At 39.0% G+C, this 26,874-nt stretch overlaps 1 protein-coding gene across 1 annotated transcript in view; it reads left to right on the top strand.

Moving 5' to 3' along the window:
• Positions 1–26,874, top strand: part of FER (FER tyrosine kinase) — a 153,454-nt gene that overhangs the window by 36,406 nt on the left and 90,174 nt on the right. The window contains 2 exon segments of the mRNA XM_034072609.1: positions 1,692–1,881; positions 25,106–25,198. Of these exon segments, the coding sequence (XP_033928500.1) occupies positions 1,692–1,881; positions 25,106–25,198 (283 nt within the window).

Raw genomic sequence — 26,874 nt, 5'->3', positions numbered from 1 at the left:
TTCAGTCTGCACCAGCACTTGTAGGTTGTATTAAAAGGCATGAAATTTGGTTCAGATTTCTAGTTGTCAGATAAAAGCTTCCATGAAATCATCCCAGGTCTGATTTGTCATTGGTCATGTCTTCCTCCAACAGACCCTGTTGCCACCTTTTAACTGCAGTTCAGAGTATATCAGGATGTTTTTGCATGTGCTTAGGGTCCACAGAAAATCTCTCATCCAACTGTTGCATGCTCTTGACTGCTGTCATAGCATATGGACTGGCATCAGTGATGCAAGACAAGGCGAAAAATAAAGGTAGTTGAGCAAAAAAAAGAAAGCTTGCTTCCTGAGCCAGAGGTTATTCTGCTGGTGAAGTGCAAGTCTGTCATCAGGAAAAGACAGTGAGGAGGCCCACTCAAATGCAAGAGCTCTAGACCCTATGTTATTGTTGAGCCTCACCCAATGTGCTGAGCGTTGCCCTTCAATGCTGAGGAAATCTACTTGTCTACTTTATGTGGGCAAAATGATAAAAGTCTGCAAAATCATGTTTTCTGTCTCTTCATTTTGAAGCAGTTTGGACTTCAGCTGTCCCCCTACTTCTTTATGACACAGCTTCAGTACCACATGTTCTGAGTTGTTTACTGGCTTTGCAGCAGGAATTTGGGTTGGGGCTTAAAAGCATTTCTCATTGTCTAATTCTGGCAAAACTACCAATTGATCTTTGCATGTACTAAGCTTTTAACTAGGGCATATGCAGAATTGTATCTCCAGGTCTCTGATTTTGTGTTTCTCCTCAAAAATTAGTTGTATTGCTGCTGTTATCCTGGCATTGATATCCATTTCCTTTTTCAAATGACAGTATCACCCATAACACAGGGAGTAGTTTCATATTTTATTTGTATATGTGTATGTGAGACATACCATCTTCCTTCCTAACATGATAGCATATTGAATATTTGTTTTTTAATTCAGTTAACCTTTTTACCACTTCCCAACCTGTTGCCCTCTTCAGGTCTTGCAAGGATTCTTCACACAAGATCTTACTCTGTGAGACATAGCAGCTCTTTAACATGCCACAAGGACTATAAAGTTTGCACTCAGGCAAGCCATAGGCAAATAGTTTTATAGGTTCTAATTCCTCATGCATAGATGGAATGGGGAGCAGTCTATGTTGGATTTGGGCAAGTCAATTAGAAGATAATCCATTTTGCCACAGTTGGGTTGAGAGAATAGCTTGTGACTTTTAACTTGCAAGATGTCTTGTTATCTTCAGATCATGATAAGAAGGAAGCCATTCAATGTTAGGGATGTGTCATTATATCCACCATCACCAAGGCCCTGCAGATGGTGGAAGACCATTTCCACAGGGTGATCTCTTTTTTCAAGATTTCTTCTCTAAAGAATGGTGAACCCTAGTGTTTATAAATTCAGTCCAAAATGGACAAAAATAGGAGTTTCATCTATATTTATTACAACATGATTTTGGGATAGATTGAGAGAAGAAAATGGCAAAGTAGGTGTTTGCATTGCCTTATAGCTTTGGAAATTTTCTAGAATTGTGTCATGTGTTTATGCCTTTGAACAGATAATTCTGTTGAGAAGTTTTCATGCTCTCTTTTGTATGTTTGTCTTTTTTAAAAAAAAATTTATGAAACAAACTATGTATTTTAAGTCATATATTTTTTAAAATAGTTCGTTGTTTTCCTCTGCAGCATTGTACTCTTACTGAGCCAAAAGCAAGCACTGGAAGAACTTAAGCAAACAGTTCAGCAATTAAGATGCTCTGAGGCAAAATTTGCAGCCCAGAAAGAACTACTGGAACAAAAAGTTCAAGAAAATGATGGAAAAGAGCCACCACCTGTAGTGAATTATGAAGAAGATGCCAGATCAGTGACTTCTATGGTAAGTTTTACATCTGTTTTACTGAATTGTGCAGTCTTTCTGTTGTACTTTGATTCTGGATAGAGTCCCAGGATATTCACAGGGATGACTGAAGTGAGTAAACCTCACTTTCTGTTTGTGAAGACTTGTCTAAAAAAAAGGTTCAGTTTTGTAGGGTTTTTTTTGTTTGTTCGGTTAGTTGGTTTTTAATTTGAATGACTTGTAATGCTCCCTGTATGTCTGTGGACTTGGTTTGTTCTTCTGTACAGTTGATGCTTAGATTTTCATTAGACTGTTTTATAATCAAATGTATAAAACCTTAAATAGATTCACTAAACATGACTGAGTAGATATTGATAGTTTCATTACCTCTGTTGAACCTTCACAGTTGTAGATAGAAATATAACAGTAAAAGCTGCTGGAATTGCTGCACACATGTAACTAAGAAGTGACTTTTATGTATATAATTACTCTTTTCTTTGAATAGAAATGAATGCTGGTTTCTTTGCAACTTACTTTTAAATATTTACGTCCTCTTACTTATCAACGGAATGTTTTGTACGATGATGAGGCCTCATGCAATTTGAATAAGTATAATTCCTTTTCTCAATTGTATGCAGCTGTGTGTAGGGACAGTAGGCTACATAAAAAAAGCAAACAAACTCTGTTTACTAAAGGGAAAAGCAGTAGTGTTTGCTTTTATGGATTAGGTTTGACATATATGAGATTTTGGTGACTTGTTTTCTTTAGAGGTTTAGCTTGCCATTTGTTTTGGCCCCCAGAGCACCAGCTCAGTGAAAGAATAATGAAATTATTGTTTCTGATAGGAATGCTTTTGTTTTCTCTGTTTGTGGAACCAAGTTTGTTTTTATTTCCATTCTCTTTCTACATATACACTTAATTATCAGTATTCTCTTACTTCCACTGCTGTTAAATATTTACAAGGCACTGGCAGGTTGCTGCCATTTTCACTGGTACAAAACTTAATTTCACAAAGTTGGCATGCTTATCATCTAGGGAGTTGCTAAAGCACAAAAAGATGGAGAAGGAAAGATCAGGGTAATGATTATGAAAGACTAGGAGGCTTGGAATCTTTTTGGGTAGGCTATCTTGTTAGTTATTTCATGTTAGTTACAGTAACTATAGTATTTCATAGTTATTTATATGTAGTGTTCCTACGCATCCTGTAGTAGCAGTAGTGGATATTGTCTGTAAGGGTTGAGATGATGAGTCTAATCAAGAGACTGGTATTCTTCTACCTCAGTGTACGATTACTAAAAACTGTTGTCCTGTCTCCAAATCTGTTTCAATGGTTATGAGAAAATAATCCTTGTACAACACATATGAGTAAAGAGTACTCACCTCTTAATTTTTTTTGGAATAAAAGTTATCCATGATAATTTTGTGGTGGTTTTTTGTTGTTTGTTTGGTGGTTTGTTTTTTTTTTTTTCTTCTCTGGAGTATGTGTATACTGAAATTTCTGGTATGATGCAGGAAATACATTTTTTGCATATATTAAATGTGCTGAGAGTAAGAAAAATGTTGCTAATTTGGCTTAAGAAAATTTAGTCTTGTAATTTGTATGTACCATGAAAAATAACAGAATTTGACTTAAGTGTTGGGTGATTTTCCTTGAGTAATTTATTTAAAGCAGGCATATACCACTTAAGTTTTGCGTAACTATTAAGTTAATATCATGTGCTAGTAAAATTGATTAAAAAAGTGGTAGAAACAGCTCAAATCTAAATTGAACTTTTTTCAAATTCCTGTAATTTGAGAGGGCAGTCTTGACTGTAATTCAAGATGAAAAAATAATACACTGACAGGCTGTTCAAATAAATAAGCTTCCTTATGCTTTTTATAATAAGATTATTTTTTTAAGTAAAACTGCTTAAAATTATACAGCTGTTAAATAATTAAAATGAAATGTTCTTACTGCTGATTGCTCATTGTGGTATCATTCAAGAGAATTGTTGTTTCTTCAGCTATGATTCTGTTTAGGTTTCTTGTCTGTATCCAGAAGCAGTTCATCTGAATGTTGTCTGATACTGCATTTGGATGTGGCTATTTATTCCTCTTCAGAACTTCATCATGAACGCTTATTTTACGAATTCTATTCCTAGGAATGACAAAATCATAGTTGGCTTGTGTTGTGAGCATGCATATGAAGTAAATTTTAATGTATTCAGTCACAAGTGAATTTTTTTTTGTAATTTAAAATTAAAAATATGATATACAAAACATTTTGTAAAGTTTCCTTTTCGTGTATTTATATGCTGTCATATAAATACAATCAAATTCATTGTAGATTAGGGCACAAATTGTGTCGTTTTCCATCTCATACATTAGGTAAAATTCCTTTGTTTCCTTGTTCTTTTTTTGCTTCTGTTAACTGTAGACTGCACACATTGTTAGTGTCTTCAACATGGTTTGGTTTATTCAATATATTTTATTGTTTCCAGAATGTTAGCTATGTATTGGTGTTCATGTGTACATTTTAAGAAAAAAGGTAATTGCTGGATGCTTCTCTTTTGTTCAATGATATACTATAGCAAGGAGTTGAGGAAAAAAATTTCTGGTTTTGCCCATTACTGAACATTGCATTTATTAGTTTTGGCATCATATGTGGAAATTTTTCTGGTATTTGTGCCTTTCGACTGAGATTACCATGCAAGACAGAGATAATTTTAATGCTGAAGTTGCTACAAGTTTAAAATAATGGCTTCAAATTTATACAATGCACTATGTAATCTGAAAAATCATAATTAACTTTTTCTTCTATACTTAACGTTTAAGAGATAAATACTAAGAAAAAGCTGGTTATTCCTTGTAAACTTCTGGATTTATTTCCCAAATGTATCCGAATTGATTTGATATGTATTATGTTACTTTACAAAAATTAACCAGTACCTGTAAGCTTGAACTCGTGTTTCATGTTTAGGTGTTAGGTCAATGGATGTATGGCCTGTCTTTTGTACTAAGGTATAAATGCTGTTCTTGCTATTAGCATGATTAACAGAGCATGACAGTAATCCATTGTCATTAAAACAAATACAACAACAACAACAACACTTACATCTTAAGATCTGAATAGAAACAAAAACACCAGGAATATTTGGAATATTGCAGTACCAGTTAAACGCTTACTGAGGTAATTAAGTACAATGATGGTGGTTTCCATTTCAGAGGCTTAAAATTACAGTGTCAGTTTTAGGGTGGAAGTTGTTACATAGTAGGAAATCTTCGTGAAGTGCTTAAGCCTAGTTAAAATAAAATAGTAATTAATTTTGTTTAGCAATAATACAGTTAAATCTGTATACCTCTTTAAAATGTTTTCTCCTTTTTGTTTACATGGTAAAAGCAAATACTATATAGGTGCAATCCCGTTACTTTTAAGAATATGTATGTGAAACTATATGGTTTTCTCACTATAGAAATGTGTCAAGTAGATTTATTTTTAGTAATACAGCATTATACTGGAACCACTGATAAAACTGAGACTTGGTATGCAGCCTTTGCAATACTTAAAGAATTGTCAGCAGGTGGAGCTAAGTGTCAGAAGACAAGTTATGACTGAAAATCAAAATTTTTTTTTGTTACATATGTTTAAAAAAGCCATGTAAGACACACAGATGTGGAGGGAAAAAATGTGTGTTCTCATCTGTCTAACGTCTAAATAATCTGAAATAATGGCTTTCTCTTGTATTGTTCGGATTTTTTATTTTTTGCAAATAATAGAAAAATACATACAACTGTAATGTAAAAACATCTTAATTCATAATCTCCAGCAGTGTGTAAGGCAACTAAAAGAGCTGTGTAGTTAGAATGTCCATGGAGCAACAGTACAATGTTACTGTTCTTTCTCCATATACTCCTTAAAGGACTCCCTGTCCAGCTTGGCTGTCAGGATGGAAGGTTCTCTGGAGTGCTGATGAGTCAGGAAGGAGACTGTGATGTCTCTGATAACTTTAATTCATGAGAGCTACACAGAGTAGAAGGAAGCTGAAGCATCACAATATTGTGGTACAGCAGTGGGATTGATCTCACCAATAATGCACTCCTCCAGGAGAGTGATATGCTTAAAACTGTGTGCAGTGGAATATGCTGTGGTATTTGTAGAAATTTTGCATTTCTGAGTTCCAGTTTTACCTGTTATAGCAGAATTATCCAAAAGGAAAAAAGTATATAGAAGTTCACCTCATATCTCACTGGTTTTTACTATTTGTCATTCCTTCAACAAAGGCTTCAGAGATCCTATTCTATTCTCAGTAAAAGCTTTAACAGTAAGATAAGCCAGCTTTTGGTAAAGATGACGGTAGAAAAACCCAATAAGTTCTCAACTGTTATGGTGGAAAAATATGAAATGCATGAAACAGTGTTTTCCTAATATGAATGCTTTATATTTCCATGCTCACTTTCTAAATTCCATGACTCAGTGCTCCTTCTAATAGTGCAATCAGCAAATCAGCAGTCTTAAGAATCTTCCTGTGTAGGTTTGGGTTTGAGGGAAGTGTTTTCAGGATTCTCACTGAAATCGTAATCGACAAATTTAATCAATTTGTCAGTTCTAAATTTTTTAAAGTCACCAAACAGCTGCCTTGCTTATCTGTCCATATAAGTAATTCTCTACTAATCTGTGTCTCATGACATAAATAACTAAGATTATATGAGGGCATGTAGTACGAAGTAGTAAGGGAGCCCTTCACAGTTGTTTGATTTATGTGTTTATAAATTTTGTAGACTTCTACTGTGGTATTCCAAGAATTTAAGATTCTTGTCAATAGAAACTGGGCCAAAGTAAGTTTGTGCAGTGTTGGTATCCCTATCTGTTCTCTCAATTATTTTTTCATCAGTAGAGGAAATGCTGCCAATCCAGTCATGTTGGAATTGTGCTTATTAATTCATAAAAGCCTTGGAAATAATTGCATTCATTGGTTGCCTGGACGAGTAGAGTTCATCTAAGCGATCTTTGCTTTGGGTCCCTTTCCAGGCTTGCTGGCTGGAGTCTGTGTTTCTGGCTTACAGCCAAACTTAACATGGAAAAAAATATTCCAAATGTCAGATGCTTCTAGGAAGTGTGGAGGATGAATTCTGTCCATCTTGCTCGCAGAGTGAGCATGTTCTGTTTCTTCTCCTTGTAAATCCTACTTGCCTGATGGACGAGCGTCAGAGTATGAACAATCCAAAAGGAGACACTAAAGAAACAGATTAACTCAGTCTTAATTTGTCCCATGTGGGCAGTACTGAGTGGTCCAGAATTTACAAGGTGGAAGATCAGTGGAGTTGTGAAGTTTCTTTCCAGTGAACATGCCTAGGAACATCTGAAGTGAAAGATTAGCATGACTTTTAGCAGACTTTTTCATAGATGAAGGTTCAGAAATTATGTATTTCTTGAAGTTATCATTTTATCTATCAAAAAGTATTGGGGAATAACCTAGTCTTGGGGAAAGGAAAATTAGAACTGGGGAGGAACTGAGGGAGGTGATTCATTCGGAGTAAACAAACTCTCAGAATATTTTAAGTGCAGAATTATTTTGCGCTGTCTGTATGAAGAAGAATATATGTTCTTAAGTACATATATTTCTCTTGAGCAGCCAAAAATATTTCAAGGCCTTTCAGTTTTCCTTAAGAAGAAGGCTTCATCATAGTAATGTTGCAGGATTGCACACCACTGGGGATTTGTTCTTTTGGTCAAATTTTTCTCTGTGAATTAAGAGAGCTTCACTCAGAAGTTTCCCTTTGAATAGAAATCACATGCTGGTATCCAGCATAAGTTTCAGTGTGTTTTGGAATGTTTGTGTGCTGGGAGAAAAGTAGTAATTCTCTGCCAGAATTATCAGGATTAGCTTCTTGCATCTTTTTCATGGTGATGGGATGGGATTTGTGCGATTATTAGCTTCTCATACCCTCTAGACAGCACACAGGAAATAGTGGGATAGAATTTGGCTGCTTCAAATCATCTCCTTTTTTAAGTGGCTGGTTAAAAATACCCTTGTTCTTAAATGTAATTATTATGTTTCTAAAAGTGTTAAAATGCATTGTAAAATACTTATTGGAATTGGAATTTATGGGTTGGATCTAGTGCCACTGGTAGTTTGTTGCCAGATTGAATTCTATGATTTTATGGTTTACTTTGTGACTTCTGCACTTTTTTGCCATGAGTATGGCAAAAAGCTGTGGGAGGACTCTTTCCTCCTACAGACTGAGAAAACACAATGGCATTCTAATCTATTTTTCAGAGCCCTACCCTTATGATACAGACCCAGTAATTTTTTGTTCCTGTTTTTATATTTTACTGTTAGCAATTTTTAACAGTGGGCTAATAATATAGCATGCTTCAGATATCACTGATTTTTATTTTTTTTTTCTTCTTTGGGTCATCCTTCAGTAATATATTTTTTAGTATTTTTAAGTGAGGGAAGATATATTCAGAGAGTTTTGAAAAAAAAAAGTGAACTAGTAAATTCTGAGTTAAAAAAAGAATACACTTCTAGGTACAAAAATCTTTCATGATTCTGAAAAGGAAGCCCCTGTCTTCAAGGAAAATTAAGGTTTAGAACAGCTGATATAAATTACTTTTTGCTGTAAAAGTCTGCAGTTATTATAGCATAGAGAGGATAGACTGTTAACGAGTGTGACAAAAAGACAAACCTGCAGGTAGGAATTGAGAGCATTTCCTACCTAATGGGATGTCTCATTACAGTGTATTTGTGCTTGTTTAGTAATTGTGAATGAGGGTTCCAAGCTACAGTAATATGTGACATACTTAGGTACGTAAGTACCATTAATGGAGGGATGATTTGTCTTCAGATAATTTTTGTATGGAGCAATGAAGTGGCTTTTTGAAAAATATGAGAGTTTTCTTTTAAGACTGTTGGTGGAACATCCTCTTTATTGTCACTAATTTAGTTCTTAGGAGAGCTCTGCTGAGATAGCCAGTGTGACAGTATGCAAACTGTGGGTGTGTATTAGAGGGAGTTTGTACATTTCAGGTGCTTGCTGCTGCTGTGTGGTTGTTCTGTTCAGTCTGTGGGATTTATGTATCATTGTAAAATTAACTCTACGTATATGGATCACAGTATCTGCAATGTAATCTTGACATTGAAGTGCCTCAGGAGCAGTGTGATAATGAAATGGAGCTTTATAATGTGATAAAAATTAATGAGGAAATAAGGATTTTCAACTAAGATAACTTAGAGTATCTTGTCAGTTCCTTTCTTCAACATACTTCTTGATAAGTTGCCTCATTGAGTCATGTATAACTGTACCCATAATCTGTAGAAGTTATTGGCCCTTTTCGGGGGTGGAAGGGAAGAGGACAGCAAAAGAAGTTTCTTCTGTTACTTAGGAGACTTTTATTTGTCAAGCAGCTTGAGAATGCTTAATAGGTACTACTGATGAACTCCGAGGAGGTTGGAAAAGTTTCCTTTTAATGGGTAATGAGTGAAACACATGAAAGACTCTTGTTGACTACTGAGCATAAAAAATTACAGTCTTTTTGTAATTCTGTGTGAAAAACTCTGCATATTTTATTTTGGCTCATTGTGCTAGATACCATTTATGAACTTCAGTTTGGATTTGAATCTGTTACTCTCATACCATTCCTGAGACTTGCACACTGAGTCTTTCCTCCTTCCAATATCTGTATTTTCAGAGTAGTCTTGTTTGTGCTTATGCTTCATACACCTGTGATGTATGACATGAGGTCAGTGGACAATAGGCTTTACTCAGATTAGAATTTGAACACTGCCTATTGGGTTTGCATTTTTCATTTTCTATTTAACAGATATTTGTGGTATTGTTTAATTTGTAAAAACTTTTAACACTATGTTGGTTTGCTGTTTCTCTTAATGGAAAAAAATAGTGGGTATTTGTGTATTATGCTTTTAAGTTCTGAGCAAAAACACTATTATGTTTCTAGTAGTTATGCCAGTAGATACTATTTATAGAAATGAAAGCTTAATTTTAAATTGGTACCCTACAAAAATTACTCATTAATCCTACCTCAGGAAGCCGCTGAAGTTTTGTATTGCAGCTGTTACAAAGTCTCTCTGTCATTTTGTCTATTAATATGAATCTGAGTTTGTTAATAAGCTGATGCAGGGATCTATGAAGAACATCACGTTCTGACTGTGCTAGCTGCCCAACAGAAATACCTGATCTCATTTGAATCTAGTTGCAGTACAAAATCTTTCTGGTTATGAAAGTATCATTTTTATTCTTTAAACAGCTCATTTAAGTGTGTATATGGCTTAAGAACCTGTTGTGTCTCATCTGACGGAAGTTGTTCAGTGTTAACTCATCAAGCTTTATTTTATTGTGATCCAACAAATGCATCTTCTCACAATACAGTTACCAAACAGGATGCAATCACAAGTCTATATTTAGAAATGCTATTTGTTCAGGGAAGAAAGAAGTTTTACATCCTGGCAGATCACAGGATGCTTAATGCTTAATGCTATTTCACATCACTTGATGTAGCATTTGCCAGGGTTGCTTCATTAAAACCAGTCAGTGAGTCATCTACAGCCACTTGGAGTCACAAAAGGCATCTTCATTGTTAGGTGCCAGTTTTTGGGTGGCAGTATGTAGAGTGCAGAATTCAATGAATGTTACTTTAAACCAGTCAAAATGGTATGATTAAGTTACAGACAACTAATTTCTCATGGGTGCAAGTAATGGGTGGCTGGGGAGACTGGGTTCCTCATGGGGGTCTAGAAACTTCCATTGAGGTTAGGGAAAAATATGGGGGTTCTCCTTCCTGGATGGAGTACTCTCTTCTGTTGGTTGGCATGGATCAGTTCTAAAGTTGAGTGGCGAGTCCCCGCTTACAGCCAGGGAGTCTGCAGCTGTGAAGTACTCAGTTCTTGGTGTCTCATGGACCCTGAAAGGAATTAACAGTTGCTTGTGGATTTCAAGGTCATGTGATACGGAGATCATGTTCTTCTTCCCTGTTCCTTCCTTACATGTTGACTTCTGGCCACTGATTCCCCCGCAGCTGTTAGCACTTCAGGGTATGGCTGCTAATCTATGCCTCTAGTCTAATTCCAGGGACCAGATGTTCTTGGGCTTAAATGCCTCAAATCTGAACTCCACCAATGGATTTGTCAGACATATTTCTTTAGCAGGCATTGCTGTGACAGTGTGACCTACTGTGACATATCTTTAACTGGAAAGCTACCAAATACAAACCACAGCTTTTAGAATATATATTTAATGAGATCTGGGAAGATTGTGTCATTCCTTCTGCTACTGACTAATGCATTCTAATTAAAGTAATTGACCTGCATACTAAGTGCAGTCACTAGCAGCATGCTAAATTCAGTTCATGCAGTACTTGTAAATGCTGTATTTGGGTATCTTTTGGGCTGCATAACTATCAGCTGGCACAGTGGTCTGTTGAGTTGGCCGATGGACAGACTGCTTTCTCTCATAGCTTCAGTCTTAAGTTTATGCAGCTGGTACAACATCCTGTAAGTTACTTCACTTGTCTATCAATTTATTCTCTTCTGGATACAAAATGCTGAATTCCAAAGACCTCCTTAGAAAAATCTCCTTTTAGAGGGAACCTCTGCTCGAGTGGAAGACACGTGAAACTTTATTTTCAGTTATCTCTTAAAGAGAAGCCCCCAGACTGTCCTTCCCATGGTACCCCTTACCTTTGCTCTGTATTCCCTATATTTTTCTGTAACATCTTTTGAGTAGCCTTTGTAGAAGCAATAATTCACCTGCTTATAGCTACAGTTTTTGTCTTTGTTGCCTTCTAATGCCCTCCCTACAAACTGCTTAACAGATTTGGATCATGTTTCATCAGAGTGCTGGTGCCATTATATTTGGTGGAACTGGAGGAGATTTGCCTGTGCAGATCAGGAATAAACAGTTGAGAGCAGTTCATGCTTTGTGCCTTGCTGAAATGTGGGTTGGCTTCTGATCTGCAATTTTTGAGTTATAAAATAATCAGAACACAGGTTTTTGCTCTTAATTAGGAAGGGAGAATGGTTTGTGTTTCTCAGTCCAGAAGGTATGTAAATATACATAGATTTCTGGCAAGCCTATTAACTGTCATTTGTGGTTAGTAAAAATAATTTCCATTCCATGTGGCATTCTTTGCATGTACACTGCTCTCCATGGATTCACCAACATGCTTGTGGTAGCTGTGAGTGATCATCCTTTCCTGACTTCAGCTACTGACCATTGCAGAGACCGTTAGAAATTGAGGGGTTTTTTTTGCCATTTTGTGCAACACTTTTTATGTTCAACAGTCCAGATCCTCATGTGAAAATGGCTGGAAGTTGTGTTTATATCTGCTTAATCTGCTGAGTTCCTTGTATGATTCATTGTACTTCAGCCACCTGCACTGTAAAATCAGTCATGCCTCATGCAAAATGTAGCCTTAGAGGTTCTTCACCTGTCTGTATTATTTGCCTATGCAGCTGTCTTTCACCAAATTCTTCCTCTGTTACAATTGCTGTGTTTTGATGCCTCTCTTGAGCATAGGTCAAGCAATCTTAATTTTTCAAAAATACATGTTCATTCCAAATTTGGGTCTAAGCTTTCAGGAGTCTGAACTGGTTTGTTAAGTTGCCTTTATTGAAATCAGTTCTCCTTTGTTTGGCATCATTATGCGATCAGAGGATGGATGTGTATTCATGGTGTAGAGATACATTCATTAAGCAAAGCAGGAATTCCTTACTAAATTCTGTCTGCCTTGCAAAAGCGTTTCTCTGTCTACCTTTTCCTTTCACAAAAACAGTGATTGGGCAGGATATCTGTGTCTCTGCTTAGGTGCAGTACACTTAGCCATCGTCTTCTATAAAGAATAGTTGACATTCTTAGTGATAACTAGATTAAATCAACTTTTTTTTTCCTTTAATAGAAAGATTGTTTAGCATGTAAAAATTAAAATGTACCATGTCTCTGGAAACATTATTGCCAGCCCCAGTTAAGAGGTACTCTGCTTCCTTAAAGATGTCTAATACACATTCATGTGTTTGGAAGATTTATTAATCATTTCAAATGTGAAGGTGACATTTCCCTGACATTTTATACATGGCTTGAAAAATTGGTCCTCTGAAACTCTAATTAAAACAGATAACAGTGCAGTCAACTTAACTGTACATTCTGTTCTGATAGATAGTCGTTCAAAAATAAAGCAAAGGGTCAGTCATGAATACATGCTGCTTTTTAAAACATTACTTCATTTATAAAAAGTGTATGCTGACGTCTGATGCTTTCCTAAGTAAAATTAGCCAAATTTTTTTTGTCTCCAGGTTTTTGTCTCCAAATAGTTTACCAGTCTCTTGTGTAATGATCTTTTTTATTGCTGTTTCTTTGAACAGAAAAAAAACCACTTTCTAATCTGTGTTGCACCTTAAAGATTCTGGTATAGAAGTAATAATATGCATATAAGTAATTAAAATAGTAGAAAACTTTATTTGGAAATAAAGCAAATATTTTTGGTAGTAAGTTTAGTGAATTCCTTGTTATAAATTATACAGATTATGTCTGTATTTGGTTTTTTATGTTAGTGTTATATATGAGTAACTACATTCCTGCAGAACGGGTTGTTGTAACAGTGCTTGATTTCACATGTAACAGTAGTGGACTCAGACTTACCAGTCAAAACAAGGTCCGAATGTTCCTGAGGATATCAGGTCACTGTTTACTCTAGTGCTCTAAACCAAAAAATATGCTAGAAGTTTTGTGAAAAGGGAGAGAAGATAGAGAAGAAAACATTACATCAGTCTAAATTGATGTGCACCTGCTTCCCATATATCTCAGAACTGCAGAATAATTTAAATTGGAAGAGATCTCAGGGAAGCCATCTGGTCTTGCTTCTTGATCAGAGCAGGGTCATATATTACGTCAGGCTGCAGAATGCCTTCTTGCAATTGAGGTTCTAGCAGCTCTAGTGATGGAAGTCTTTCTGGGCAGTCTGTTTCAGTATTTGATCCCTGTCCCTGTTGTGATTCTTTCCCCCCCAGTATCTAACTGGAATTCTCTGTTGCTGTTTTCCTTGTGTTGTATACCACCTAGAAGAATCTGCCTCCATGTAATCACTTATTTTCAGCTCTGTAAATTACAAAATTTATGTAGGAGAATTCAAAAAGGCAAAATAATGCTCAAATATGTGGAGGAGTTTCTGTAGAATTAGTGAATGAGTAGATTAGGCTTCACAGACTTGAAAAGCAGGCTAAAGGGTTATGTGATAAAGATACATACAATGTGTTGGGTGTTGGGTAACGTGGGAATGTGGAATGCTGGTTGTTCACTCTCTCTTCAGAAGCAAGAAGTAGAGGCCATCAAATAAGCATAGAGGTAGATGATTCAAAGCAAGCAGACAAACCTGTTCTTCAAAAACATGTAAATAAGTCATGCAACTGCTTGGTACAGCAGTGGTGTGTAGTAGTTCATATAGATTCAGAAAGCAACTGAAAGAACTCCTTTCATAACTGTTGCATGTAGAAACGTAACATCTTACATGACCAAGGCAGATCTTATACCACAGAACTTAAGAGGACAAACATACGCTCTAAAGAAATATCATTTGTCTTTTCCTGCAGGCCATTAGGCCACTGGCATAGCCTGGGCTGTATCTTTTGTCTGAGAATACATAGCTGTTCTTGAATTTCACACCAGTAACTCTGTGTTTTTCAGGCTACACCCTGCAATTCAAAAGGCAAAACTTTAATTTACATTCAGTACAGTGGTTTACAGTATGTGTACCTTAGTTATGCATAATTTCTGCTGCTTTGGAAGGTGTTGCTTGTGTTTAAAACAAAAAGTGTTACCTTATTTTTTTTTAATAGCTGTGCTGTTTAATTGGTTTCACTGTGTACTGGTGAGATTTTTAATTATCTTTGAATGTTTTAAATTTTAGTAACTATGTTCTGTCTTCATGGCACAGTGCTGTTCTCAGTTCTAGATATCTGTAATAGTAAACTAAGAAAACACATATTTTTTGTATTTCCTAGGAAGGTGCTCTGAGAATAGTGATCTGTTCATCTCAGATAATCAGCTCATATTCAGCCAGCAACTCATTCCATTTGTGAGTGCCATGGTGATAGTTTCAAATATCCTGTTTTGTTTGGTAAAGGTAGTGTGATTCTTTATCTGGTTTTCTACCTGTGGTCTTTATGGGATACCCAGAGGAAAAAGGAAAAAAAACTTACTTTATTTTATTTCTTACTTCAGAAATAAAATCATAGACTTCAAGGACATCAGACATTGACTGTTCAGGTTTTAATATACATCAGTATTTACATCTCCCCGAGTACGTGCTAATACTTATAAAACAGACACACAGAGATTTTGTGGTTACAGTCCTCATCCAGTCATCAATAGGCAGGCTAGAGTTGCTGTTACAGTCTCTTTGTTACACAGTTTTGGGGTGTCTCCTGAATAACTTCTAATGCTCACTGCTGGAGTTACTAATGCAGAGATCCATTTTCAGGAAATTATTTTCTCTGAGCTTCTTTGAAGAATTCTTGATTATAAATCACTAAACTCCATTCTCATGGCAGACATTTATAGCCTTCTAAAAGCAAAAATTTTCCTTGTTCTTCCCATTACGTGAATTTGAAGCCTTAAGATTAATGTTCTGTACCTTTTTCATCAGGAAAATTGAAGCATTTCCTTTGTGAAAAGTAGAACATCTTAATTGCTCTGGCAGATACTGTCTGGTATGTCTTTTTTATCTGTATGTTCACTTGAACATATAATTTTCAATAACTATCAGGAACCCCTCCCTGCTAGTTTTATTAGAGCTCTTGTATTGTGCTGAGTTTTCATCCAAATCTGTAAGAACCAGATCCCAAGCCAAATAGCAGAAGCAGTACTGTCATGCTCACCTTTTAGATGTCACTAATGTTCTTCTAATGAAATGTCCTTTTCTTGAGAATTAAGTTCCTCTTTCAGTTGAAGGGTTCTCATCATATTTCCTCTAAATTTCCTATGGAGCTTCTCTGATTCCATTTGCAGGCTTACAATCAACTTCTGTATCCATGCTTTGTATCTGACTCATTAGGTGTTTTTTCTTTGAATGGAATAATTTTAAAGTATTTGCCTGTTCATATGACCTATATGTATATGTCTGGCTAGTGTTTTTACCAGTATTAAATAAATGCTGCATTGTCCATTGTCCCTCTTACTGCTAATCTTCCACCTTTTGATCAGTAGAGATGTGTTACTATTAGCCTGTCACTTGGAAGGATTAGCTCTTTTTTCTTAAATCCCTCTCCAGCTTCTTACTTCCTTGCTTTTCTAAAAAAAGTATATATAATATATATATGTATGTGTATATTATAATAGCATCTAAGATACAGCCATTTTTCTGCATTTATACAGCCAAAAAGCTCCATGGGACTTTTATGTTATGCAGCTCAATTTAAGCAAAATCTGTTGCACTGTTGCTTTGTCTTGCTTACGTTCACTCAAAACACCATTGTGAATGTGATTCTTAAGTCCTGTCATTTTGAATGTGTCACAGTTCTGGGTATGTTGTATTACTTTTCATGCACTCCAAGTTCTGTGGTGATTTTGTCCAGTGACAGAACTGTATGTCTAGCAAAAAGGCGATTTTTGTCCACATGACCCTAACAGTTGCAGTGCATGGCCATGGAAGAAAACTTTTAGGGAAAAATCCATTAAAATGGACAGGAACTCGTGTTGCACAAAATCCCCAAAAGTGAACGTATGAAGGAGGGAATCTTGGCTTTCTGTGTTTCATATAGAAAGATGTACCTAAGGAAATCCTCAACCAGAACAGGGAATGCTTAATTCACATTTTAAGGCTGCCCTGAATCCTGCACTTCTTCTGGGGGTTTTATTTTTCCTTTCTCCATCTTGTCAAAATTGAAAAATGGAAAGTAAAATTAAGAGTGCCCGAGTGGTCTTCTGCTGTGACATCTCTTGAAAAGGGCTGAGGTAATTGTTTTGACTGTTAAGAAGGAAAAGGAGAACTGGAACAAAAGCCCAACTGAAATGTATACAGCTGGAAACAGGAGTTCAGCATTCCTTGTTTTGTGGCAGAATTGTAACAACACTGTTGCATCCAAAATTGATTTCTTGTGAAATATGACAGAGCACTTTAATCTGATGGCTACAAGTAGCTGCTGTCAGCAAGTTTCTCAAGAAAAACTATTTTTCTTAATAAATCATAGAATCAACAGTCTTAGAATAATAGAATCATAGAATACTTACGGTTGGAAAGGACCTTAAGATCATCTAGTTCCAACCCCCCTGCCATGGGCAGGCACACCTCACACTAGACCATATCACCCAAGGCTTCATCCAACCTGGTCTTGAACACTGCCAGGGATGGAGCATTCACAACCTCCCTGGGCAACCCATTCCAGTACCTCACCACCCTAACAGTAAAGAATTTCTTTCTTATATCCAGTCTAAACCTCTGCTGTTGAAGTTTAAACCCATTAAACCCTTGTCCTATCACTATAGTCCCTAATGAATAGTCCCTCCCTAGCATCCCTCTAGGCCCCTTTCAGATACTGGAAGGCTGCTATGAGGTCTCCACGCAGCCTTGTCTTCTCCAGGCTGAACAGCCCCAACTTTCTCAGCCTGTCTTCATATGGGAGGTGCTCCAGTCCCCTGATCATCCTTGTGGCCCTCCTCTGGACTTGTTCTAACAGTTCCATGTCCTTTCTATGTTGAGGACACCAGAACTGCACCCAGTACTCCAAGTGAGGTCTCACAAGAGCAGAGTAGAGGGGCAGGATCACCTCCTTCAACCTGCTGGTCATGCTTCTTTTGATGCAACCCAGAATACAGTTGACTTTCTGGGCTGTAAGTACACACTGCTGGCTCATGTTCATTTTCTCATTGACTAACACCCCCAAGTCCTTTTCCGCAGGACTACCATGAATTTCCTTTTTGCCCAACCTGTAGCTGTGTCTGGGATTGCTCCCACCCAGGTGTAGGACCTTGCACTTGTCATGGTTAAACTTTATGAGGTTGGCATCAGCCCACCTCACAAGTGTGTCAAGGTACCTCTGGATGGCATTCCTTCCCTCCAGTGTATCAACAGAAGCACACAGCTTGGTGTCATCGGCAAACTTGCTGAGGGTGCACTCAATCCCACTGTCCATGTCACTGACAAAGATGTTAAACAAGACCGGTCCCAACACCAATCCCTGAGGGACACCACTCATTACTGGTTTCCAGTCGGACATTGAACCATTGACCACAACTCTTTGAGTGCAACCATCCATCCAGTTCTTTATCCACTGAGTTTGGAAATAAAAGCAGTAGTGCTTTGCATTATTATCAAACAGGATAATGACAATAATTCCCACCCATAAAACAGTTCTTTGCATTCAGTCTTCCATCAATCCAGGGTAAGTAGGTGGCTTTTCAGCAGTTTTGGTAGGTATAATCATCCAATGTATAGAAAGTTCAGTATCTGCTCTAGGTGCCAGTCCAGATGTGGTGAAGACTCATTTAAATTCATTCCAGGCAGTGATTAGAAATCCATCTAGTCCTAAAAGGGAACTATCAGTCAATGAATTTTTTGTAATTCCTTGTATGATGTGCTCTCATGCCACAAGTACACCTAAACACAATCAAAGAAATAGATTATAAATGCTCTGTAATGACAGGATATATTTTTATATGTATCTAGCTTCTAAATGATAAACTACAATTTATTCTACAATAATTCAGTCTTTGCATAAAATCTTATGGCCCACTGTTGCTGCTCTTCAGTTTTATCCAGGTTGCCCTAAAAATTCTTAAATGAAATAAATAAACTCAGTACAAGCTACAGTTGTATTTATCACATGTTTAATATTGCCTGCCGACAAATTATAAGTCTTCATTGCTGTAAGATACAGAGTAGATTCAGTATGGCAGAGAGAAAGTGCTGTGAAAATATTGAACAGTGTTCATAAATGTAGTTTGAACAGGACATGCACTATGTTTTGAACAAGGCCCTTTAATCTGCATTTTAATGCTCATTCTGTTTAATGTGACTGTTAGCCTCTGTGTAGCATTTGGTGCTGCTTGTCAAAGTCCTCTGGTGTCTGTCCAGGAGGCTTTCTGGTGCTTAGGAGTCAATAAACTTCCTTGTTGTTAAAAAACTTTTTTCAGTAAGGAGAATTTTGTGAATGTAGAACCATACTTGTCATTTGGTGTTCTCATTAGATACTGTTTAGATACTGTTTTACATTTAGATACTTGTCATTACATACTGTTATTGTAAAATGGAAAGAAATTCTGTTTAGGGGAAGTGTAAGTGGAATTCATGCGTCTTTTTGGTAACTTATTTTATTCTGATCTATAAAGCGAATCCATTTAAGTGCAGTTAAATATCATGGCTCACTTCTGAAGAGATGTGTGAAATGAATGGATTATTCGACACCCAGCATGCAAACAAAATTAATCTCTGTCACCCTCAGTCATTAACAAGATTTTTTTTGTTTGTTTAATTCATCAATATTGCAAAAATAAAAATCAGGTCCCAGCACAGAGATTTTTATTATAAGAAAATTAATTGGCATATAATATAACTTGAGTCTGATAAAAGGAATAAAAAGGTTATTAATGGGTAAATGGACACATAGTTAAGGGTGACTCACTGGGGGCGGAGACAGGAGGCTTGGTGGAACATACAAACCAGCCATCAGCGGCCATTGTTAGTCAACTTGCTGAGGGGGGTGGCTTGAGAAAGGATGCCTGTGGCACCGGAGCGGAGCCGGGGGAGATAAGCGTCCAGAAACCTCACCACAGAGCGACAAGAGCCACTGAGGAGGGGGCCTCAAGTCCTTGACAGGACTTGCAAAGAGCTCAACTACCGCGAGGAGGTGACCCACCGGGGACGGAGACAGGAGGGGTGGCACCAACTGTGAGTGGTTAAAAATCTACCCAGGGAGCGTGGCAAACAGGAGTGCGGTGAACAGAGCAGGCAAACAGAGCAGATTGAGGCAGTTTGTGCGGCAGTTTGCGCGGGCAGGCGAGCAGGATGGTGAGCACTCGCTGTATGACCAGGGTCCGGTCTGGGAGCTCTGTCCCGGCCGTCCCAGTGGTGGCCAGCGTAGGCACCCAGACAAAGCTGCTAAGTGGGGAGGTTGCGGTGCAGACCTTGGAGTGTAGAGAGTGCCTGCACTGGTCTTGTGAGGGAAAGATGCAGAATGGGCAGGGCTGCGCTCGCTGCTCCCTGATGGAGGTCCTCCTCCAGCAGGTGGCTGAGCTATGACATGCTGTCAGTAAGCTGCAAGATGTCAGGGAAGCTGAGAGGAAGCAGGACTGCTTGCTCCAGGCCCAAACAGCACAGGGGCCTCAAGCTTCCCCTCTAACTCATGGAGGAAAGAAGGAAGCTGTTGATCAGGGAAGCTGGGAATTAGTAACAAAAAGAAACAACAAAAGGAGGAAGAGAGCCAGGGGCTTCCTCCTAAATCTGCTGTACCTACCCAGAAACGCTTTGCTGTCCTGCAGGGGGCTGATGAGGAAATGCACTTGCATCAGAAACAGTCGGCTGGTGCACTGGTACAGAAGATCTCTACTGGTACCACCAGGAAAAAGCGGCGGGTTGTAGTAGTAGGGGACTCTGCCTTGAAAGGGACAGAAGCGCTCATCTGTCGGCCTGACCCGGTCGCAAGGGAGGTGTGTTGCCTACCTGGGGCACGGATCAGGGATGTTGCGGAGAGGCTGCCTGCTCTAGTAAGTCCCACGGACTATTACCTGCTTCTAGTGATGCATGTGTGTGCTAGGGATATAGATAGTAGTAGCCTGAGGAGTATAAAGAAGGACTACAGAGCTCTGGGAGAGGTGGTCAGGGATTCTGTAGCTCAGATAGTTTTTTCGACAATTCTCCAAGACACAGGGCAACACCTTCCAAAGGCAAGGAGGATTAGACAGGTTAATAAATGGTTGAAAGGGTGGTGTCATAGTCAAGGGTTTGGGTGTCTTGAACATGGGGCCCACATTTGTAGGCCAGGTCTACTGGGGGCTGGTGGAACTGCTCAGATAAAGAAAGGGAAGAGTGGTTTTGGTAGGAGGCTTGCCAGACTTGTCAAGGATGCTTTAAGCTAGTTGTGTTGGGGGAGGGGAGAATCATTCCATCCCAACACACCCAGGCAGTTGCAAGCACCTATAATAAATACTCTGAGCAATGTAGTAATATTCTAGCCACGCCAGCCACTGAGCCGGCTTCATTTGGAGCTTGGATCAGATGCCTCTATACAAATGCCCATAGCATGGGGAATAAAAAAGAGGAATTAGAGATGTGGGCACATCCACGGGGCTGTGATATAATAGGCATCACCGAAACATGGTGGGATGGCTCCTTTGATTGGAGTGTTGGAATGGAAGGTTATAGGCTTTTTAGAAAAGACAGGCCCGGTAGGAGGGGAGGGGGAGTTGCCCTTTATGTTAGGGATAGGCTGGAGAGTATGGAACTCTGTCTGGGGACAGGCGATAATTTAACAGAAAGTTTGTGGGTCAGGGTTAAGGGGAAATCGGTGATGGGAGACATTACTGTGGGGATATGTTACAGACCGCCTGATCAAGAGGAACCTGTGCATGAAGAACTCTACAGACAAATAGGAAAAGCCTCATGCTCACAGGCCCTTGTTCTCATGGGGGACTTCAACCACCCTGACATCTGTTGGGGCAATGGTACGGCCCGGCACAAGCAATCCAGGAGGTTTATCAATTGTTTGGAAGACAACTTCCTTCTGCAAGCAATAGAGGAGCTGACAAGGAGAGGTGCCCTGCTTGACCTCATGCTCACCAGCAGGGAAGGGCTCGTTGGAAATGTGACCCTCCAAGGAAGTCTTGGATGCAGTGATCACGAGATGGTCGAATTCGAGGTCCTCAGGACAGTGAGAAGAGTGTGCAGTAAGTTCACTGCCCTGGACTTCAAGAGAGCAGACTTTGGCCTCTTCAGGAACCTGCTTAGAGAGATTCCATGGGATACAGCCCTAGAGGGCAAGGGGGCCCAAGACTCTTGGTTAACATTCAAGGGTCACCTGCTACAAGCTCAGGAGTGTTGCATACCAACTAGAAGGAAGTGCAGCAGGAGGGCCAGGAGACCCCCTTGGGTGGATAAGGAGCTGCTGAGAAAAATTCACAAGAAAAAAGAGGCTTATAAAAGGTGGAAGCAAGGACAGGTGGCCTGGGATGAATACAGGGATGTTGTCCGGGAAGTTAGGGACCAAGTTAGGAAAGCTAAGGCTCAACTGGGGTAAACTTGGCTAGGGATGTTAAACATAACAGGAAGGGATTTTATAGGTATGTAGCGGCTAAAAAACAGACTAAGGACAATGTAGGCCCCCTCCGGAAACTTTCAGGAGAACTGGCTACACAGGACTTGGAGAAGGCTGAGGTTCTGAATGGCTTCTTTGCCACAGTCTTCAATGGCAAAGGCTCTGACCGCAGCACCCGAGTCTTGGAAGGCGGACGCCGGGACTGTGAAAACCTAAACGTTGGGCCCACTGTAGGAGAGGATCTGGTTCGAGACCATCTTAAGAACCTGAATGTACACAAGTCCATGGGACCTGATGAAATCCATCTGCGGGTCCTGAAGGAGCTGTCGAATGAAGTTGCAAAGCCACTGGCCATCATATTTGAAAAATCGTGGCAATCAGGTGAAGTTCCCAATGACTGGAAAAAGGGAAATATAACCCCCATTTTCAAGAAGGGGAAAATGGATGATGCGGGTAATTACAGACCAGTCAGTCTCGCCTCTGTGCCTAGCAAAATCTGGGAACAGATTCTCTTGGAAGGCATGCTAGGGCACATGAAAAAGAGAAAGGTGCTTGGTGACAGCCAGCATGGCTTTACTAGGGGAAAATCCTGCCTGACCAATTTGGTGGCCTTCTATGACAGAGCTACAGAAGTGATGGACAGGTGTGGAGCAGTTGACATCATCTACCCGGACTTGTGCAAAGCGTTCGACACTGTCCCAAATGACATCCTTTTCTCTAAATTGAAGTGTCATCAATTTGATTGGTGGACCACTCAGTGGATAAAGAACTGGCTGGATGGTTGCACTCAAAGAGTTGTGGTCAACGGTTCAGTGTCCAGCTGGAGACCAGTAACGAGTGGTGTCCCTCAGGGATCGGTGTTCGGACCCGTCTTGTTTAATATTTTTGTCAGTGACATGGACAATGGAATTGAGTGTGCCCTCAGCAAGTTTGCCGATGACACCAAGCTGTGTGCTTCTGTTGATACACTGGAGGGAAGGAATGCCATCCAGAGGGACCTTGACACACTTGTGAGGTGGGCTGATGCCTACCTCATGAAGTTTAACCGTGCCAAATGCAAGGTCCTCCACCTGGGTGGGAGCAATCCCAGGCACAGCTACAGGTTGGGCAAAAAGGAAATTCATGGTAGTCCTGCGGAGAAGGACTTGGGGGTGTTAGTCAATGAGAAAACAAACATGAGCCAGCAGTGTGCACTCACAGCCCAGAAAGCCAACCGTATACTGGGTTGCATCAAAAGAAGCGTGACCAGTAGGTTGAAGGAGGTGATCCTGCCCCTCTACTCTGCTCTTGTGAGACCTCACTTGGAGTATTGTGTGCAGTTCTGTTGTCCTGAACATAAAAAGGACATGGTACTGTTAGAACAAGTCCAGAGGAGGGCCACGAGGATGGTCAGGGGACTGGAGCACCTCCCATATGAAGACAGGCTGAGAAAGTTGGGTCTGTTCAGCCTGGAGAAGAGAAGGCTGCGTGGAGACCTCATAGCAGCCTTCCAGTATCTGAAGGGGGCCTACAGGGATGCTGGGGAGGGATTATTCGTTAGTGACTGTAGTGATAGGAGAAGGGGTAACAGGGTGAAACTTAAACGGCAGAGGTTTAGACTTGATATAAGAAAGAAATTCTTTACTGTTAGGGTGGTGAGGTACTGGAATGGGTTGCCCAGGGAGGCAGTGAATGCTCCATCCGTGGCAGTGTTCAAGACCAGGTTGGATGAAGCCTTGGGTGATATGGTTTAGTGTGAGGTGTCCCTGCCCATGGCAGGGGGGTTGGAACTAGATGATCTTGAGGTCCTTTCCAATCCTAACTATTCTATGATTCTATGATTCTAGGAGTGTTTCAGGGAATAATAATATCCCTACTACTGTTTTGACTCTTTGACTGGGTTTTGTGCGCTTTTGCACAGCATACAAATTAAAGCACATTGCAGAATTCTACTGCCATATAAATAGATTTCTATTACTAAGACAATGTTTGACCTGTATCCTGTCAAGTAAATTGTGTTTGAGTCATTTTTAAGCACTGGTATATTCTGTGTACAGAATAAACGGATTTTGTTGTTCATTCTGAAGTCCTGGAATAAACTGAAGCTATGTTTATTATATTATCATTTTCAGTTTCTTCAGTCTAGGGTGTCCAAAACCTGGAAGCAACTTCTGTTTGTAACACTTGCAAACAGTTGTAGTCTGTCTCCATTATCAGTTGCTTATGGATAACCTATAGCTAATTAGAATGAGGTTGTTCATGTGTGATCTCTCTGCTTCAGGTTTAATTGCTTTGCAGAATCATATTAAAATATCTTTCCTGTTTCTGATTGTGATTTGCAAGCAATAAACTCAGTTTGTCAGTGTTAAAAAAATACATTTTTGTATTTTTTGACATTCTTTTATACTAACTTGGAGAGTTGATTGTAAATCAGAGGTTAAGTTATATGCAAGCTTTGGGCTAAGTCAAGTTATGAGCACCTTGGGATTTACGTTGACCTGTGCTGAACTAGAGGTGCTTAAGGGCTGTTTCAGTGTTCTAGTTAGATCCCTCTACTTACAGAGTTTAAAATCCAGATGGTGCTTGCACCTATGATTTACAGTAATGCCAGAAAGCAGGTGGATTCTATAACTTGCACTGATTTGTACTAGTATTTAAAAGTAGTCTATTGTTAGAGAAGAACATATTGAGGAAAGGAAAAAAACCCAAGCCTGTATTAACCAAGGATAATGTACCTGTGTATTTTTGTTTTACTAGGAAGGCTTTTTTTTATTCCATGTTTTTAAAATCAGTGTCCTTTTAAAATAATAGATATTTCAGGAGAGAGTGAACTGAGAATTATGCCCTGTGCTTTTAGGATACAAAAGAATTTCAGTTCTCTATATAGTTAGCAATAGTGATACTTAAAATAATTACACAAAATATTTAAGAAATTATAGAATTTCTAAACGAGTTAGCTTTATTCCACTGAAGTTTGCACTTCTCCAGTAATTCAGTGGTCATACCAATTTGCTAGATGTCACTGGAGATACTGCTTTTTCTCCTAGGACAAGAAAGACAAAGTCTCAAGATTTGATACTATACGTCATTCCATAGCGGGAATTATAAGGTCTCCAAAATCCATGCTGGGCTCATCCTCGGTAAGTAGCATCAATAATGTGCTTGTTGGAGTACACTGTGTTATTTTTACAGTTTAAGTGGGATTTTTTTTTTCCCTGAAACATCATGAATTTCCACCTATATGGACAAAAATTACGTTAAAATAATGTTATAAAAGCAGTGTTATGATTGATTAGCAGACATTATAATATTGTGGCATATGAGTATGTGCTAGAAAAGCTGACCATGCATACACAGATAAAATTTACTTTGTGAATTAGTACTTACCTTCTAATGTGGTCAGCTGCTAGGCTTTTTCCTGCTGACAGTTACATCACTGTACTTATTGCTGAATGTGTAAGCTGGTACTTAAAACTTATTATCCATCAACAAAGTATACAAAGTGATTATTAAAGGTGTGATATAAAATAATTTTAACACATGTAAAAGAATTTTTTTTAATAGATCAAGACCAAAAAGGATCTTGAGGCAAAGTAGGAAAAAATGTAATGTGAACTATCTGTTTTCATATTATATGTTTTAAGTGTATTGAAACTTTTAGAAGTAGAGCCATATCTTGGTTTACATACAGTGCCATTCTAAAATACCATTCCATATTTAATTGGTGGGAGAAGTTGGATATTATGTGTAATTAGAGAAAAGAGTTTTTTTTCATAGTCATAGGGAAACTGCACTTCCAGCAGCAGCCAGGAGTTGAGCTGTTACTTAAATTATTCATGTGCAGTAGGAATGTGAAGGTAAAGGGTAATATAGGGAAAAAGTGTAGTTTGAAGAGCAAGGAATTCATGTACTTTTTGTGGGGAAAATTCTAGCCAGTTTTCTGTAATAGCAAGAGACATAAGTTTAATGAAATAAGGAGTGAAAGCACAAGGGGCAACTTCCATGTACACGTAGTGCAGTACTATGGATGAACTGTATCAAGAGTCAGAATGAATAGCATTGTGAATACCAGTATCTGCCCCACTGCCTGTGTTTTTTTGCCACTGCGGCATTTCAGCTTAGCGCAGGTATCTATCGTTGTTCATAACTTTTTTGTTATTTACCCTAATAGGTGCAATTAATGCTGGTTTTATATGGTGTGTTAGCATGTATGAATGAGACAGGAATATGGAGGCAAAGGTAGGCTATTCCATAGGGAGTTATCTCAACACCTGGATTAGAGAAATCCCAGGGACACCTACACGTTTGGCAGAGAACAGATTTAGAGCAGCCCTGTGGAGGACTTGGGGGTGTTGCTCAATGAGAAACTCAACATGAGCTGGCTTCAGTGTGTGCTCACAGCCCAGAAAGCCAACCGTGCCGTGGGCTGCATCAAAAGGAGCATGATAGCAGGTCGAAGGAGGTGATCCTGCCCCTCTACTCTGCTCTCGTGAGACCTCACTTAGTGTGCAGTTCTGGTGTCCTCAACATAAAAAGGACATGGAATTGTTGGAACAATTCCAGAGGAGGGCCAAGAGGATGATCAGGGGACTGGAGCACCTCCCGTATGAAGACAGGCTGAGAAAGTTGTGTCTGTTCAGCCTGGAGAAGAGAAGGCTGTGTGCAGACCTCGTAGCAGCCTTCCAGTAACTGAAGGGGACCTGTAAGGATGGTGGTGAGAGACTCTTCATTAGGGATTGTAGTGATAGGACAAGGGGTAACGGGTTCAAACTGAAACAGGGCAAGTTCAGGTTAGATATAAGGAATTAGTTCTTTA

The sequence above is a fragment of the Melopsittacus undulatus genome, chromosome Z (genome assembly GCF_012275295.1).
Source record: "Melopsittacus undulatus isolate bMelUnd1 chromosome Z, bMelUnd1.mat.Z, whole genome shotgun sequence".
In the NCBI taxonomy this organism is placed as follows: Eukaryota; Metazoa; Chordata; class Aves; order Psittaciformes; family Psittaculidae; genus Melopsittacus; species Melopsittacus undulatus.
This window is presented reverse-complemented; position numbering and strand designations above follow the sequence as displayed.